Source organism: Triturus cristatus, chromosome 6, assembly GCF_964204655.1.
Source record: "Triturus cristatus chromosome 6, aTriCri1.1, whole genome shotgun sequence".
NCBI classification, from domain to species: Eukaryota; Metazoa; Chordata; class Amphibia; order Caudata; family Salamandridae; genus Triturus; species Triturus cristatus.
In genome coordinates, this window is record NC_140589.1 from 835258165 (window position 1) to 835271354 (window position 13190).

Sequence of the window (13190 nt, forward strand, 5' to 3'; positions counted from 1 at the left end):
TCTAAGACCACAACTATCATAAAAAATAAATCCACAAATAGACAATGGAAAAAAATTGAACTCCCCAATAATTGACTCCCACCTCGAAAGAACATTATTCAATATGCCATTGTATGACTTGTGCACCTTCTACAACTGGAGGTCTGCTGTACTAGACAACGAGATACTGCTAAAGATCATTCAAAACAAACCCACATCTTACAACACAAGTGGAGGAAAAAAGGGATGGAAATGACAGACTCGTACTGCACCACTATAGCAGAGGCCAACAGAACCACAACAATCACAGTGCTCCTCAGGCCTAATTAAAGTTGAATGGCCACCAAATGAACGGTACAAGATTCTAGCAGAATGCCAAAAGCAGAGACCCCACAATGACAAGTCTTCTGAAATAAAATCCCCATAGAACTCATCTCAAACCTTAAGAACAAAGCAGCTAGCATTCCTTCACATGATAGCACCACTGTAATGATGGACAATACCAATATCCCATCTATTGTCAACTTCAATGCCCTCTCTAGAAAACTCTTCAATTATATGGTCTGCAGAACTGGGACAGGGGGGAGTAGCTAGAAACTTATTTTAAAAATCCTTAGCTCTAGGTTTTTTCACAACTGAGTTAGCAACCTTATACATTAGACTGCTTCTCAAGAAGAGAAAATCCTGACCCATCCAGCACAGCATACTACAGGTAATCTCCTACCCCCTGTTTGTAAGTAAACTATTCGAAAGAGTTGTTTTTACTCAACTCTCCATTTTTACTGAGGAAAATAGTTTGATAATCGGATAAGCAATCTGGACTCAGTCCAGCCAGAGGCAGGGTCTCAGCCCTTGTATCCACATAGAATGGCCTAAACCACCCTCTGGACAAGAATGGAGTGTCTGCGTTATGGCTTATGGAAACATCAGCAGCATTTGACACTGTACAGTACTCTTAAATGGATTGCCTCATACCTCAAAGACAGACCGTGTCTGGTTTTCATATCACCTTTGAATCCTCCCCTCATACCCACCATTGTGGTATCCCAAAGGAGCCACTCATCCCCTCTGTTTGAACCCATTATTGGACCTGATCAGCTCATTCAGCCTTACATGTTACAGCTATGCAGATGATACACAACTGATTCTAAAAATGGATGGGCCAGAAGACCTCTACATGTCGAGACTTGACCACCTAAAGCTCAACACCTTACAGAAAGAGACCCTGACCTGTGGACAATGCGACAAACATATAGACGTATGGACCCAGGAACTTGATGCCTCATCAGCTATGTCAAGAGCAGTGAGAACTCTAGGTGTAACCATGGACTCAGATCTGTCCCTCATACCACTTACTATTGAGTTCACGATGCAAGTGCTGTGACCCATCCTCCCAAACCTTGGTCCTCACTCTTGTGATCTCCAAGCTCAAGAATGCAAATAGGCTATGACTTGGCACTCCTCACTTTGTAATACTCAAAATTCAATTAATCCAAAATGCTGCAGCAACACCCTTTCTCTGCCTTCCCCCCATAGAAAACAACACCAATCTTGCAATCATTTCACTGGCTAACTGTAGCTAGATATTCAGTGTCCAGAGCACTTTGAGCCCTCTACAGAGCCTCTCAGGGAAAAAGATCACTATACTGCCTATTACATTTAAACAATACAACATAAAGTAGAATACAGCACTCCAGGCCAGCACCGCAGATTATCATATAGCCATACAATAAAAATTCAGTGGGAGGCTTCATTTTCTCAGTACTAGACTGCTGGCTCTGTAGTTCATTTCCTGCCAAAATTCATAGCTTGCAGGCGTATTAAAGATTCAGGGGAGAGAGGTAAAAACCTATTTGTACCCAAGTTGGTTACATCAACAGCTGTCCCTACGATAGACCTCAGAACAATAATCTTTCTATCGATATAAGCACAGTAAAGTGCTATAGAGCAGTACGGCCCTTCTCCCCGTGCCTAGAGGACAGACACCTGCATTCATCCCAAATCTGGGAACTCCACCCAACATAACCTCACAATGACCTCAAAATAAACATGGAATAAAAGGACTACGCCTTTTCAATCAACACTAGAAGTACTCTGCTCTGCGCCCGAAGACCTGCAACCTGCCTAATGACATATGGGATGTTAACCATATCTTCCTTCACCCCACCAGACTTTACAGACATAGTAAGCTTAAGCTATCTCTACTCCACCTTCTACTTCTAACCACAAGATGGAATCTAGAAGTAATGATGGTCCTCCCCAATATCCATTTAATATAATCCATGTCACCATATCATATACCAATTTATTACATGATCCCTCATTGTCTATGGTATAGGCATATCATGCATTAAAGTACCAGTGGAACGTTGCTGGCAACTGGGTGGCACAGATGCAGGCTATACCAGCACACTTCAATAACCACTCAATACTAACTAGACAGGCCTGCTAAGATCAAAGAGATGTGCCACAAATTGCTGCTAAAGGAGAACTCTAACAGAGTCTGCCATGCAGGTACAGAATACCCACATATTCTGAGCATTGTCATCCTATAATGACAAAAAAAGGTGGCGATAACAGTTCATCTTGGCAAATCTCTTCAGTTGACGTCTCATAATGGCAGTCATATAAAAGAGAACTGTAGCACAGTGTTTCCCGGCGTACATCTGACCCTTAGCACCCCCCCCCCCTTTCCACGCTCTCTGTTGATGCCTGTTACTTCATGCAGATCTATAAGATCACAGAGTGGGTGACCTCCTGCTGCGGCAAGCATAAGACATTGGATTCAGAACATAAACTACTAACATTAAAGTGACCTGCAGAGTTTATTAGAGTTGCCATCTTAACAGATATTTGAAAAATGTACATCTGTCTCACACTTCCTCATGCATTACACCACTAATAGCTGTGACCCATTACATAACCACACCTTGATGGTGATCACCCATATCATCGAAATATTTCCCACATATGTCCAAAGCAAAGACAGCACTCATCCAACCACACACCCATACGGTGTTGCGTGCTACCTTTTTTGGGAAGTGCTTCAGCACCACACACACGGGGTACTAAGCGCTATACAAGTACTATAATAATGCATTACAATGTCAGAGTGGTTTATTTGATAAGATACATCAGTAGATTCCTAGTTTTTGGTACAGTCTGCAAATAGCCGTTGGAGATGCATGCTTTGTTGCATTTGGATGTGTATTCTGTTGTACGTTTGCAGTGGCAGATTATTAGTTGTTTTGTCAGTATACCTGCAGGACTCTTTCAGTGCAGGACTGCCGTGTTTTGAAGTCTTTTATCAATTCACTGGTCCCTAATTTAGTGTTCTCTGCCAAAGTAGGAAACCCAGCGGCGTCCACGGCCTTCTCTTCTGCTCCCGCCCTATTATGTTTCCCTGGCACCACAAACATATGGAGGGTAGGAGGGGTGGGGGGTGCTGTCTAGAGAGGGAGAAAAAAAGACCAGTCATTCAGACGAGCTAGTCTGCAAGCCCATCTATCCTCCCTGGCAGGTGGCTGACTGCATTTCTATTATTAGCTGACAGGTGATGTCACTGAACTTGTCAGGCAGCCAGAAGGGGAATCCCCAGTAGAAGGTGAAAAAAAAGTGAAGGGGGGTTTGAGTGTGTCTGGGCTGTAAACAAAGGCAGCCTCTGTTTGACCTCCGTGTGGTGACGTATGGGGGCGCGCGCGCGCGCGCGTTCCTTCTCTCTCTCTCTCTCGCCCAGCCAGCACCGGGGCACCGAGTTCACGCTGTGTAAATTATCTTCTCGGCGTGGTGGCTGGCTGTTCACACTGAAGTATGTGAATGTACTTAACCTTCCACGACCTTTTCTTTGTTTACTTTAGAGTATACATTTGTAGCTTCTGGCAAAAGCTGGGGATATCTGAGAGTGCGTGTCAACCATTATATTAACGGGGCTTCAGGAGGTTGCATTCATTTTTTCCTTACACGAAATTCTGGCAGAGAAAGATTTTTTTTTTCTGTCTCTATTAGCGGAGTCTTTAAAGTATTCTAAATAGACGTGGGCAGTGAATCACAAGCTAGTTCAGGCGAATATTTTAAGACTGAGGAGCATTTCTGATTCTGCCTGTGCTCCGGCATAAAACGGGAAAAAATATCCATAGCAGTTGATACTCCCAGCTGTTCTCATTTCAGAAAAGAATAAGGTGCATGCGAGGCAGCTTCTGTGTTTCGACCATGTGCAAAAAAATACATTCATGAATACTCCGTCTTCTGCTTGACGTTTTCTCTTCCAGTGTATTCTATTATTTTGCAAATATACTATCTATACATGTGTGTGTGTGTGTGTGTGTATGTATATATATATATATATATATATATATATATATAAATAATCTACTGGCGGCCGCCAGTAGATAGTTATAGTTAGGACCTTGTTTCCATAGGAAATCTGAAAATTCTATTTTGAATAACTTTGGCGCCGGTTGACGAATCCTCGCAAATTTTTCAAAATAGGTGGGGCGCTCCGCTTCGCTCCTACCCTGAAAGTCTCGGGGTGATTAGTCAAGCGGGGGCTGAGAAAAAAGGGGGGTCCCAAAACGCGTTTTCCCCATGCATTTTTCCATAGGGACCTTTAGTCCAAGGTACAGCCCGAACGGCTGAACAGAATTACTTGAAATTTGGCAGAGAGGTAGTCCTCAGGTCAGGGATGTGCCTTTTGAATATCTGGGGTCAATCTGTTCAGTAGTTCCTGAGAATATTTCAGTTAAAAGTACATATATATCTATAAGCGCGCACCGTGCGCGTACGGTAAGCATACCGTACGCACACGCTGCCGTGCGCGAGCGTAATTCTGATTGGTGGTTACATGACAGTAAACATTCCAGTCGGTCGAAATCAGGAAGTGTCGGCCGCCATTTTGTCTCTCGCAGTCTGAGGCAGTTAAAAACAAAGGTGGAGAATGTGAAAAGGGGGCAGGGTGGACAGTTCCTGACCCCCTAGCCTTTGTCAGGGGGTCACTGAAGGACCCCCAAGGATGAAAAAAAACAATCTCTTTTTTTTCGAAAAAGCGCGGGGTGCCCGCACTGTGCGCGCACGGCACACACAACGCATTGTGGGTGCGCGAAGCGCACAGAGCGGCCACAGCACATGCACGGGGCGCGTAGCGCACGGTGCGCGCACGGTGCACGCACGGTGAAGAACCTGAAAAAAAAAATATTAATAAATACATAACTGAGCATTTAAAAAAACGTACAAATTCACTTAAAAAACCATAGGTTTCACACACGTTATAGTTAGCTGGACATTTCCCTTGTAAAAAACCAATGAAATTCCCCCGTTATAGTTAGTGCAGGCAACTATAACTCACGCGACCGCAATCCTCTGCTGATGACGTCAGATATTACATCACTGATTAAATATGTGTCTTTCTGAAAAATAAATATTTGTAATATATGTATAGCTAAAGATTAATGGAAGAAGACATGGGTAAATAGGTGTCTAAATACAGTGATGTAATATCTGACGTCATCAGCAGAGGATTGCGGTCGCGTGAGTTATAGTTGCCTGCACTAACTATAACGGGGGAATTTCATTGGTTTTTTACGAGGGAAATGTCCAGCTAACTATAACATGTGTGAAACCTATGGTTTTTTAAGTGAATATATATATATACACACCCAGAAGTACCTGATAGGGATACTGAAAGCCTCCAAGGAGTTGACTGTATAGAGAAACATGACTGAGTTCCTTGAGAAAGGGATCGAACTGCAAAATGACTTGCAGTATCCCTTTAACATACAGCAGAGGGTACTTTATTCTTTTAGTACCTGGTCACATCATTATCCTTTCCCCAAAAGCTTTGATCATGTATACTGCTAGTAATCTATGGCAAAAAACATTATACAGTTTAATTAATGTCTGTTGGCACGGATAAGTCCCTCACATGGTGATGGACGTGCACCTTTGCCGGTAGTGTCCCTACTGTAATGACATCTGGACCCTTAATGGTGATTTTTGTTGTCATGGGTGAACACAGATCATGCGTGTGAGCCAACATTGGCCTGTCTCACAGATTGCAGGTTTTTGTGACTAGGAGTGGCGGCGTCCAAAGTGCTGCCTTCGTAGTGGTGAAAGGCTACTGCCTTTACCAGGAGTTTAGCAACACGAACGTGGTGGTGGCTTCTTCCATGTAGTGATCAGTAAAATTGAACAGTTCCTTTTTACCTAGGTCACGGTACTGCGACCTACATGCTCACTCATTTGAAGTTCCGCTGCTGTGTGCTTAACTCACCTTTGGGATTCATTGGTTTGGTGTGTGGCGTTGTATGTGTGTGTGAGTGGTCCACATGTTTTGGATGTATTTGTGCCTTTGAATGATACAATACATGAAGGATGTAGTACTGCGCAGTGCATGTATGCTTATGCATGTGCTGTGTGCATGTGTGCCTGTGAAGGGCACATTGAATGGAAGGCTCTGTGTGCCCTTTTGGAGACACAGGACTGACTGGAGGACCATGAGGAGCCAAGGTAGAGGAATACCCCGTACAGATTTGTGTATGGCTCCATTCCTGTGAGCTGGGTGGGGCACACTGGAGGAAGGGAGAGCCACTTCAGTGCACTTCAAAGGGTGCTCTTTGATTCAGAGAGAGGTCACTGGGAAGGGACCAGGGCACATCCCATGAAGGAGATGGGGCTGCTAAGAGAATCAGAAAGATTAGTACTTGAGGCCCTGGGAAAACCTTTGATACACATTTCACTGTGGATGACATCCAGGGAGGAAACTCTAGTCACTCCCATGGCCTGTATTGTGGGGCAATCAGACTTAGAGTTGCTCCTGCTGTGACAGACTGCTTTCTGGAGGAAGGGCAGGGTAGAGGGAGGGCGCTTCTAAAAGAAGGAGACCCCCAACATAAACTTCAAATACTCTGAATCACATTTGCTGCCTGGAAATGGACTATAAGAAGGGGAACTCGAGACCTCAAAATCTTCAACTGTCAAGCTGCTAGACTGGCCATGCGAGGAGAAGCTCCGCAAGACTTCTGCCTGTGAACCAGGGCCAGGGGCCAAGGTCTCTTGGTCTCCCAGCTGGGCGAGGGGACATTACCTAGGGAGTCCAAGCAGGGGCATAGCATGGTGAATAAGATTGGGGGCAGGGGGACCAGGAGTTACATTTCTTAGCAATTATGCTGGGATATCTTGTTATAACAGATTATATGAGAAGCACTACATGAGGAAGACTTAAGGGGTAGAGGAAAGAGAGAGAAGGGGCGGATTATTAGGGGCATGTGTGGGTGTCAGTGTGGGCATGTAAATATCTCAGGTGAAATCCAACAGACACTTCACCATACCCAGCTGAAAGCACTTGTACTCAACTATTTACAACAAAATACATTGTTTAGGGGGGTGTAAACCCCCTCCCCCCTTCTAGCCATGCTCTTGAATCCAAGAACACCTGCCATTGGAGCACCAGCGCCTGCCTGCTTGCCAATACCAGTGTGCTCTGCGAGGCTGAGGAGAAGCCTTTGACTGCTTGACCCATGCTACCACAGAGTCAAGTGCTGAAGGGGGTACTGGGCCCAGTTGCTTAGGATCCATAGTAGGTCAAAGTCTGGAACATCAGGAGTAATAGCCCTCAACCCCAACGGTTAGGCCCATTAGCTCCTGTTTGCCCTGTGGCTCTCTGAATGGGGCTCTGACACCGTCATGTAAAAAAATGGTAATACAAAAGACACACAATTGATAGACGGAATGCAGAACAAATCAAAACATTCACCCCCAGTCAAGAGATCTGGGTTAAATCCATCATTCTTTTGCTCACCATGCCACCCCAGTTTAGACCTGGCCATATGCAAATCAGTCTTGACCCTGTGCCTCATGGGAACAGTCCAGCCCGAACTGCCAAGCCAGGACCTCCCTGGACCAGAAACAGGCATCCTAGGACCGGTTTTGGGGTTTCACCCCTCTTCAGCCAGGATAGCTTGATTCCAGTGGCACAGTGAGCCCAGCACCCACGTCTGGGCATACCTGGCGCACTTAGGGCGAGAAAGCAAAAGACACACAATTGATGGACGGAATGCAGAACAAATCAAAACATTCACCCCCAGTCAAGAGATCTGGGTTAAATCCGTCATTCTTTTGCTCACCATGCCACCCCAGTTTAGATCTGGCCATATGCAAATCAGTCTTGACCCTGTGCCTCATGGGAAGAGTGGGGTAGTGGAAAGAGAGAGAAGGGCGGATTATTAGGGGCATGTGTGGGTGTCAGTGTGGACATGTAAATATCCCAGGTGAAATACAACAGACACTTCACCATAGACGGCTGAAAGCTCTTGTACCCAACTATTTACAACAAAATACATTGTTTAGGGGGGTGTAAACCCCCTTCAAGCCATGTTCCTGAATCCAAGAACACCTGCCATTGGAGCACCTGCCTGCTTGCCAATACCAATGTGCTCTGTGGGGCTGAGGAGAAGCCTTGGACTGCTTGACCCATGCTACCACAGAGTCATGTGCTGAAGGGGGTACTGGGCCAGTTGCTTAGGATCCATAGTGGGTCAAAGTCTGGGACATCAGGAGTAATAGGTCTCAACTCCAACAGTTAGGCCCATTAGCTCCTGTTTGACCTGTGGCTCTCTGAATGGGGCTTTGACACCGTCCTGTAAAAAAATGGTAATACTCCAAAATGTATAGTGTCATAGAGAGATTCCTGCTTTCCTGTAAGGAACTCTAACCATGCAAAAATGAACATGCTGCTAATTACATAATTCTGATAAAAACTGGGCATTTGTGGGAAACCGATCGGAAAGGCTGAAAAGCGAATTGTTCTTTTCAGTGTTAAAACAGTACTAATTCTGCTCTTTGACCTACATTTTTAAATGTTCTACTCCCCCTGTCAGCAGGAAGTGCCTCCGTCACTACATGAGGTATTACTGTTGACCATCTACATCACTCTTATACCATATGGCTAATGATGCCAAATTTAGACTGTTATAAGGTTTCCATGTGTCATAGTCCAGCCCTGATCAGCAATTTTCAAGGCTATTGTTGGTCGAAATACAACAAAGAGCGCCAGGGTGCTTTCTGCAGTGAAATATGCACAAGTTTTTCAGCCCTCTGACAGAATGGCAGCTCTTCTTGAATCTTTAGGAGCGTTTCTTTTCATAATTACGGTGGTCCTGTTGTGCCACCTCACCATTCAACGACCCCAAAAAAGGAACCCTGTGTGTAAATCATACTGGTTTTTCGGTGCATTGCAGCAGTATACCAATATATATTTCACAGGGATCAGTGGAATCTGAGAAATATTTCATGGGTTTCTGTACTATATTGGTGTTTTTAGTGACAGTGTCAAACCCCTGTGCACACTTTTACTGTTCTATTCACATTCTATTCTTTAAAGGTAAACAAAACCTAAACTTTCCAATTCCAATCACTGCTCATTGTTAGCTGCATTTTGCAGAGAACATCTTCAATATTCTCTTCTTCCTACACACAAAATGTATTTTTAACAAAGCTGAGTTTGTTTTAGTTCTATATTCTCAACTGCATAGTTATTTTCTCATTTTATACAAACATGCAGTATATTCCAGTCTTTCACTTAGTGTTCAATAGATGTCTTTCTGCAAAAAACTTTTCAAGCTATCACAAAATAAATAAGTGATATGAAAAATCCATAACCGGTTAGGAGCCTGGGCTCTGTAAATTTCAACATATTTGTCAAAGAAACCAACCAAAAAACAGCATGGCAGATCACGTTCAGTGGGGATTGCCAGCACAGTTGGCACCAATATAGGGTAATAATATGCGCTAATTCTATAATAAAATATAAATAATATGTTGTAATAACATTAGTTGGCACTTCTGTGGGGGTAATAACCAGTATACAAGTGTTCTCTTCCCAAGGCCAGTGAAGCCTATAGAATATAAAGGTTTACAGGACTGAATCAGGCCTATGGCAAGGCCCTTTCACGAACAACATACACAGCTTCTTCGTGTTAACACACAGTTCTTTGCTAGGCTTCCTGTAGGTGCATTTTGGGTAGTATTGCATGTGTATTTTCGCACCGGAAAACCCGTTGAAGCGTGACCGCACAAGGTGAATAGATTCATTCCTTCTGGTGACTACCATATATCCGTGGCAGAAGTGTTTAAATAGGAGAATTGTTCTGCTTTTGTAAAACTGCTTACAGTTTTCACCATGACTGCGCTGCAACCTTGAACCTGGAATGAACCATCTGAGATGCCCCTCATAGCTCCTCTCTGTAAGGCAAATTGGGAATTAGTCACATATGGTGAGGTTCCGCCCCTACAATCCATGTATCATGGATGTATCTGGAGTTCGTGGCGTCTGATTTCGGCAGCATTGCTTTATGTTTACACAGTGGCCCTCCCGCCTTTTTCAATCTCGGGGGAACTCTTGAGAACCATGAAACTCTCCGGGTGGGTTAATCAGTGAATCAGACCCACGTGAATGCGCCCTCTTACCAAGGATACAGCAATGAGGAAACCGGCGAGCCCTATAGAGTCCATACGTGACGCTTCAGCTGGCAAGTGTCGACGTTCCCTGAGATGGAACCCTCCGCGGTCACCAGTCCCGGCGGCTGAGACGTTCCTCCACACTGGGAGAGCGGACCATGTTACTCCGCCTCCAGGCAGAACTACTTTGGGTTCTTGTTCATAGCTGGCATGGGCGTAGAACTGTTGTAACTGGGCAGTACATTTAGCATGTCCACCCCCTTACTCACCTTAGCCCCACACATTTGTGTATTGCAGGCTGGCTACCCTGTCAGACAAGCTCCAAAATGTCAGTGGCCCGGCAAGCAAGCATCAGCACATAATTGAAGTGCACCATAGTTATCATGTTTTAATTGACATCAGCGAAAATAGTGTCTAACAAATGCCGTACACGAAGAGCGGCGGCACATAGCCCTACTGGCAGAAAGTGTGGAGGGCATACCTCCGAGTGGGTGATTGAGTCGTGGTGCGATAAATTAAACAGACTGATCATGTTTGCGATGACTAGGTAGTGAATAAGAAAATATTTGGTTGCAGTGTGATACAGTGTACTTCCCTTTTTTCCGTCATATATTGTTAATCCACTAAGTGTGAAAGCCCCTCCCCTTGAAAATCTGATTTCTTTCCTGTCGCTCAAAACACACGTGTACACACTCGCATCTCTCCCGCCCCCTCGGATCATCGGACGAGCGAGGCTGCCACCGAGTGGCCATGTATAGTATGTCAAGTTTTCCACATTAGCAAAACGAAAACTGCTGAAGGAATGCAAACGTAAACGCCCCCCCCCCCCCCCTTAGTATTCTTTTGATTTCCAAGAGTTTTCACGTGCAAAAGATTTTGTTTTATATCTTCAGCTTGTATGGCTTCAGGGAATGTAATATTTGATAGTTCGCATTGCGTCAGGGCGGTAGTTCATATGTATATAATAAGACATTTACATATAGGTTTTGTACCTAACAGGGTGCAATCGGCAGAGATCCTTAAATGCACAGTCCCCCAGGCTCTGATTATTTTCTTAATGCCATTATAAACTCCAGCCACGAGAAAGTGTCACCCCCACTGACACAGAAGATTCCTGAAGGTTTCTGTCTGTAGACTTAGCATCTCTTTGTAAGACTAACCTGATCCGGCTTTCCGTCCCTTTTAGCTTATAATATCACTTCCTTCCCATTTCTATCCTCAACATGTACTTAGAAAACCACCCCGCCGCCATGTTTCAAACTAGAGGGAATGTGTCATCTTTGTTCAGTGAGAAAGGCACATTCAGTAGTACACATTTCCTGTCTCTGTATGGAAGTGAGTATTCAATGCCCAAGTCATTTGTGTTGCATCAGACTTCTAAGAAAGAATATTCTGAGTTCCAAATGTACTTGCATTATGGGTAACTGAATTTCCAGCAAATTGAAGGGCTAGGGCTTAATGCAACCATGTTAGCCCCTAGAAAGCGCAAATATCCAACCAATTCAGTTATCGCTTCTTAGTTGTGTAGACTCAGAGTGCTGTCCAGTCAGGAATACTGTTGTCTTCAGTTGTCAGTGATGTGCACAAAGGAATACAGTTTTCTATCTCATGTGGTGTTAAAGAGTACGTGACTCCTGGTTGGCGTTACTTCCTAACCCGTATTTCCTGTATTTTTTTCTTTCTATTCACAATCCAGCAAATTCTGGGTCTCTGCAGGGTCCCCACACCCCCCAGTCCACTGGCAGCAATTCCATGGCTGAAATGCCCGGTGACTTGAAGCCCCCAACCCCCGCGTCCACTCCTCATGGGCACATGCAACCAATGCCAAGTGGAAGGTAAGTATTCATTTAGGTATATGTATATTTCGTAAATTAATGAATTTCTCATCTTCGTTACTAGTGTACTCAGCACACCTATGCATTTCCAATGACAGATCAGAACCTTGGAAAATCGGGTTTTGTTTATTGTTGAACATCTGTAAAGATTACACTACTGCATACTTTCCCTGCACACTGATTACCTACCAGGCTTACCCCTGTGCTCGTTGGCTGTAAAAATGGACACCGCTACAAGACTACACAAAACTGTATTGTGAGGCCTAAGTTTCGTCTGGTATAGTATCCGCATTGTAGAAAAGGCTACTATGGGACTACAGTTACATTTTTATTGCAACCATTATTGGTTCCCTTGAAAAATTGCAGTCAAAAGACATTTGTGATACTGGGTTATTGGGTATCTGCTTCAGAACCTTCGTTTTTGAATTATGAACAGTGTAAATTGAATTGTGTGAATTTCCCAGGGGCGTATACAGGGGTGTTTCTTACTACTAGGCAAATCTGTAAATTGCGAGTTAGTTTAAATCTGGCAAATTCATAAGATAAATTACAGTCGACTGAAGTAATTAATGGGTCAGCCTGCTAGATGAATATTAGCGGAATGTGAAAAAAACTGTTCTGGACCATACCAAAAACTTACAGTGGGCATAGAAATCGGCCAGGGCTTCCCACTGGTTAACCTGATGGTCACTTTTACTTTCTTGCTTCATATTCGATGGCTTGCTCTCCTAAGTCAATCTCTTTTTGTGTTTGTCCCTCCCCTGTAGTATAGCCTTTTTACCATGCTTTTGTTTGCCTTTCACTGCTCGCATTTAAGGTAATACGCTTTTCTTTTTCATTAAGCACTTCATGAGAGTGCATGTGTTTTCTTGCTGCTCTCTTTTCTGTGCTGTTTCCCCTGCCTTCAGTTACCCATCCTCCTCGCTT

General features: G+C 44.2%; 1 protein-coding gene across 5 annotated transcripts in view; it reads left to right on the plus strand.

Annotated features, from left to right (window-relative positions):
• Positions 1 to 13190, plus strand: part of ARID1B (AT-rich interaction domain 1B) — a 736193-nt gene that overhangs the window by 689328 nt on the left and 33675 nt on the right. For all 5 annotated transcript variants that reach the window (XM_085611434.1, XM_085611437.1, XM_085611436.1 and 2 more), the window contains one exon: positions 12125 to 12263. In XM_085611434.1, coding sequence (XP_085467560.1) covers positions 12125 to 12263 — 139 coding nt within the window. The remainder of the gene's footprint in view (positions 1 to 12124; positions 12264 to 13190) is intronic.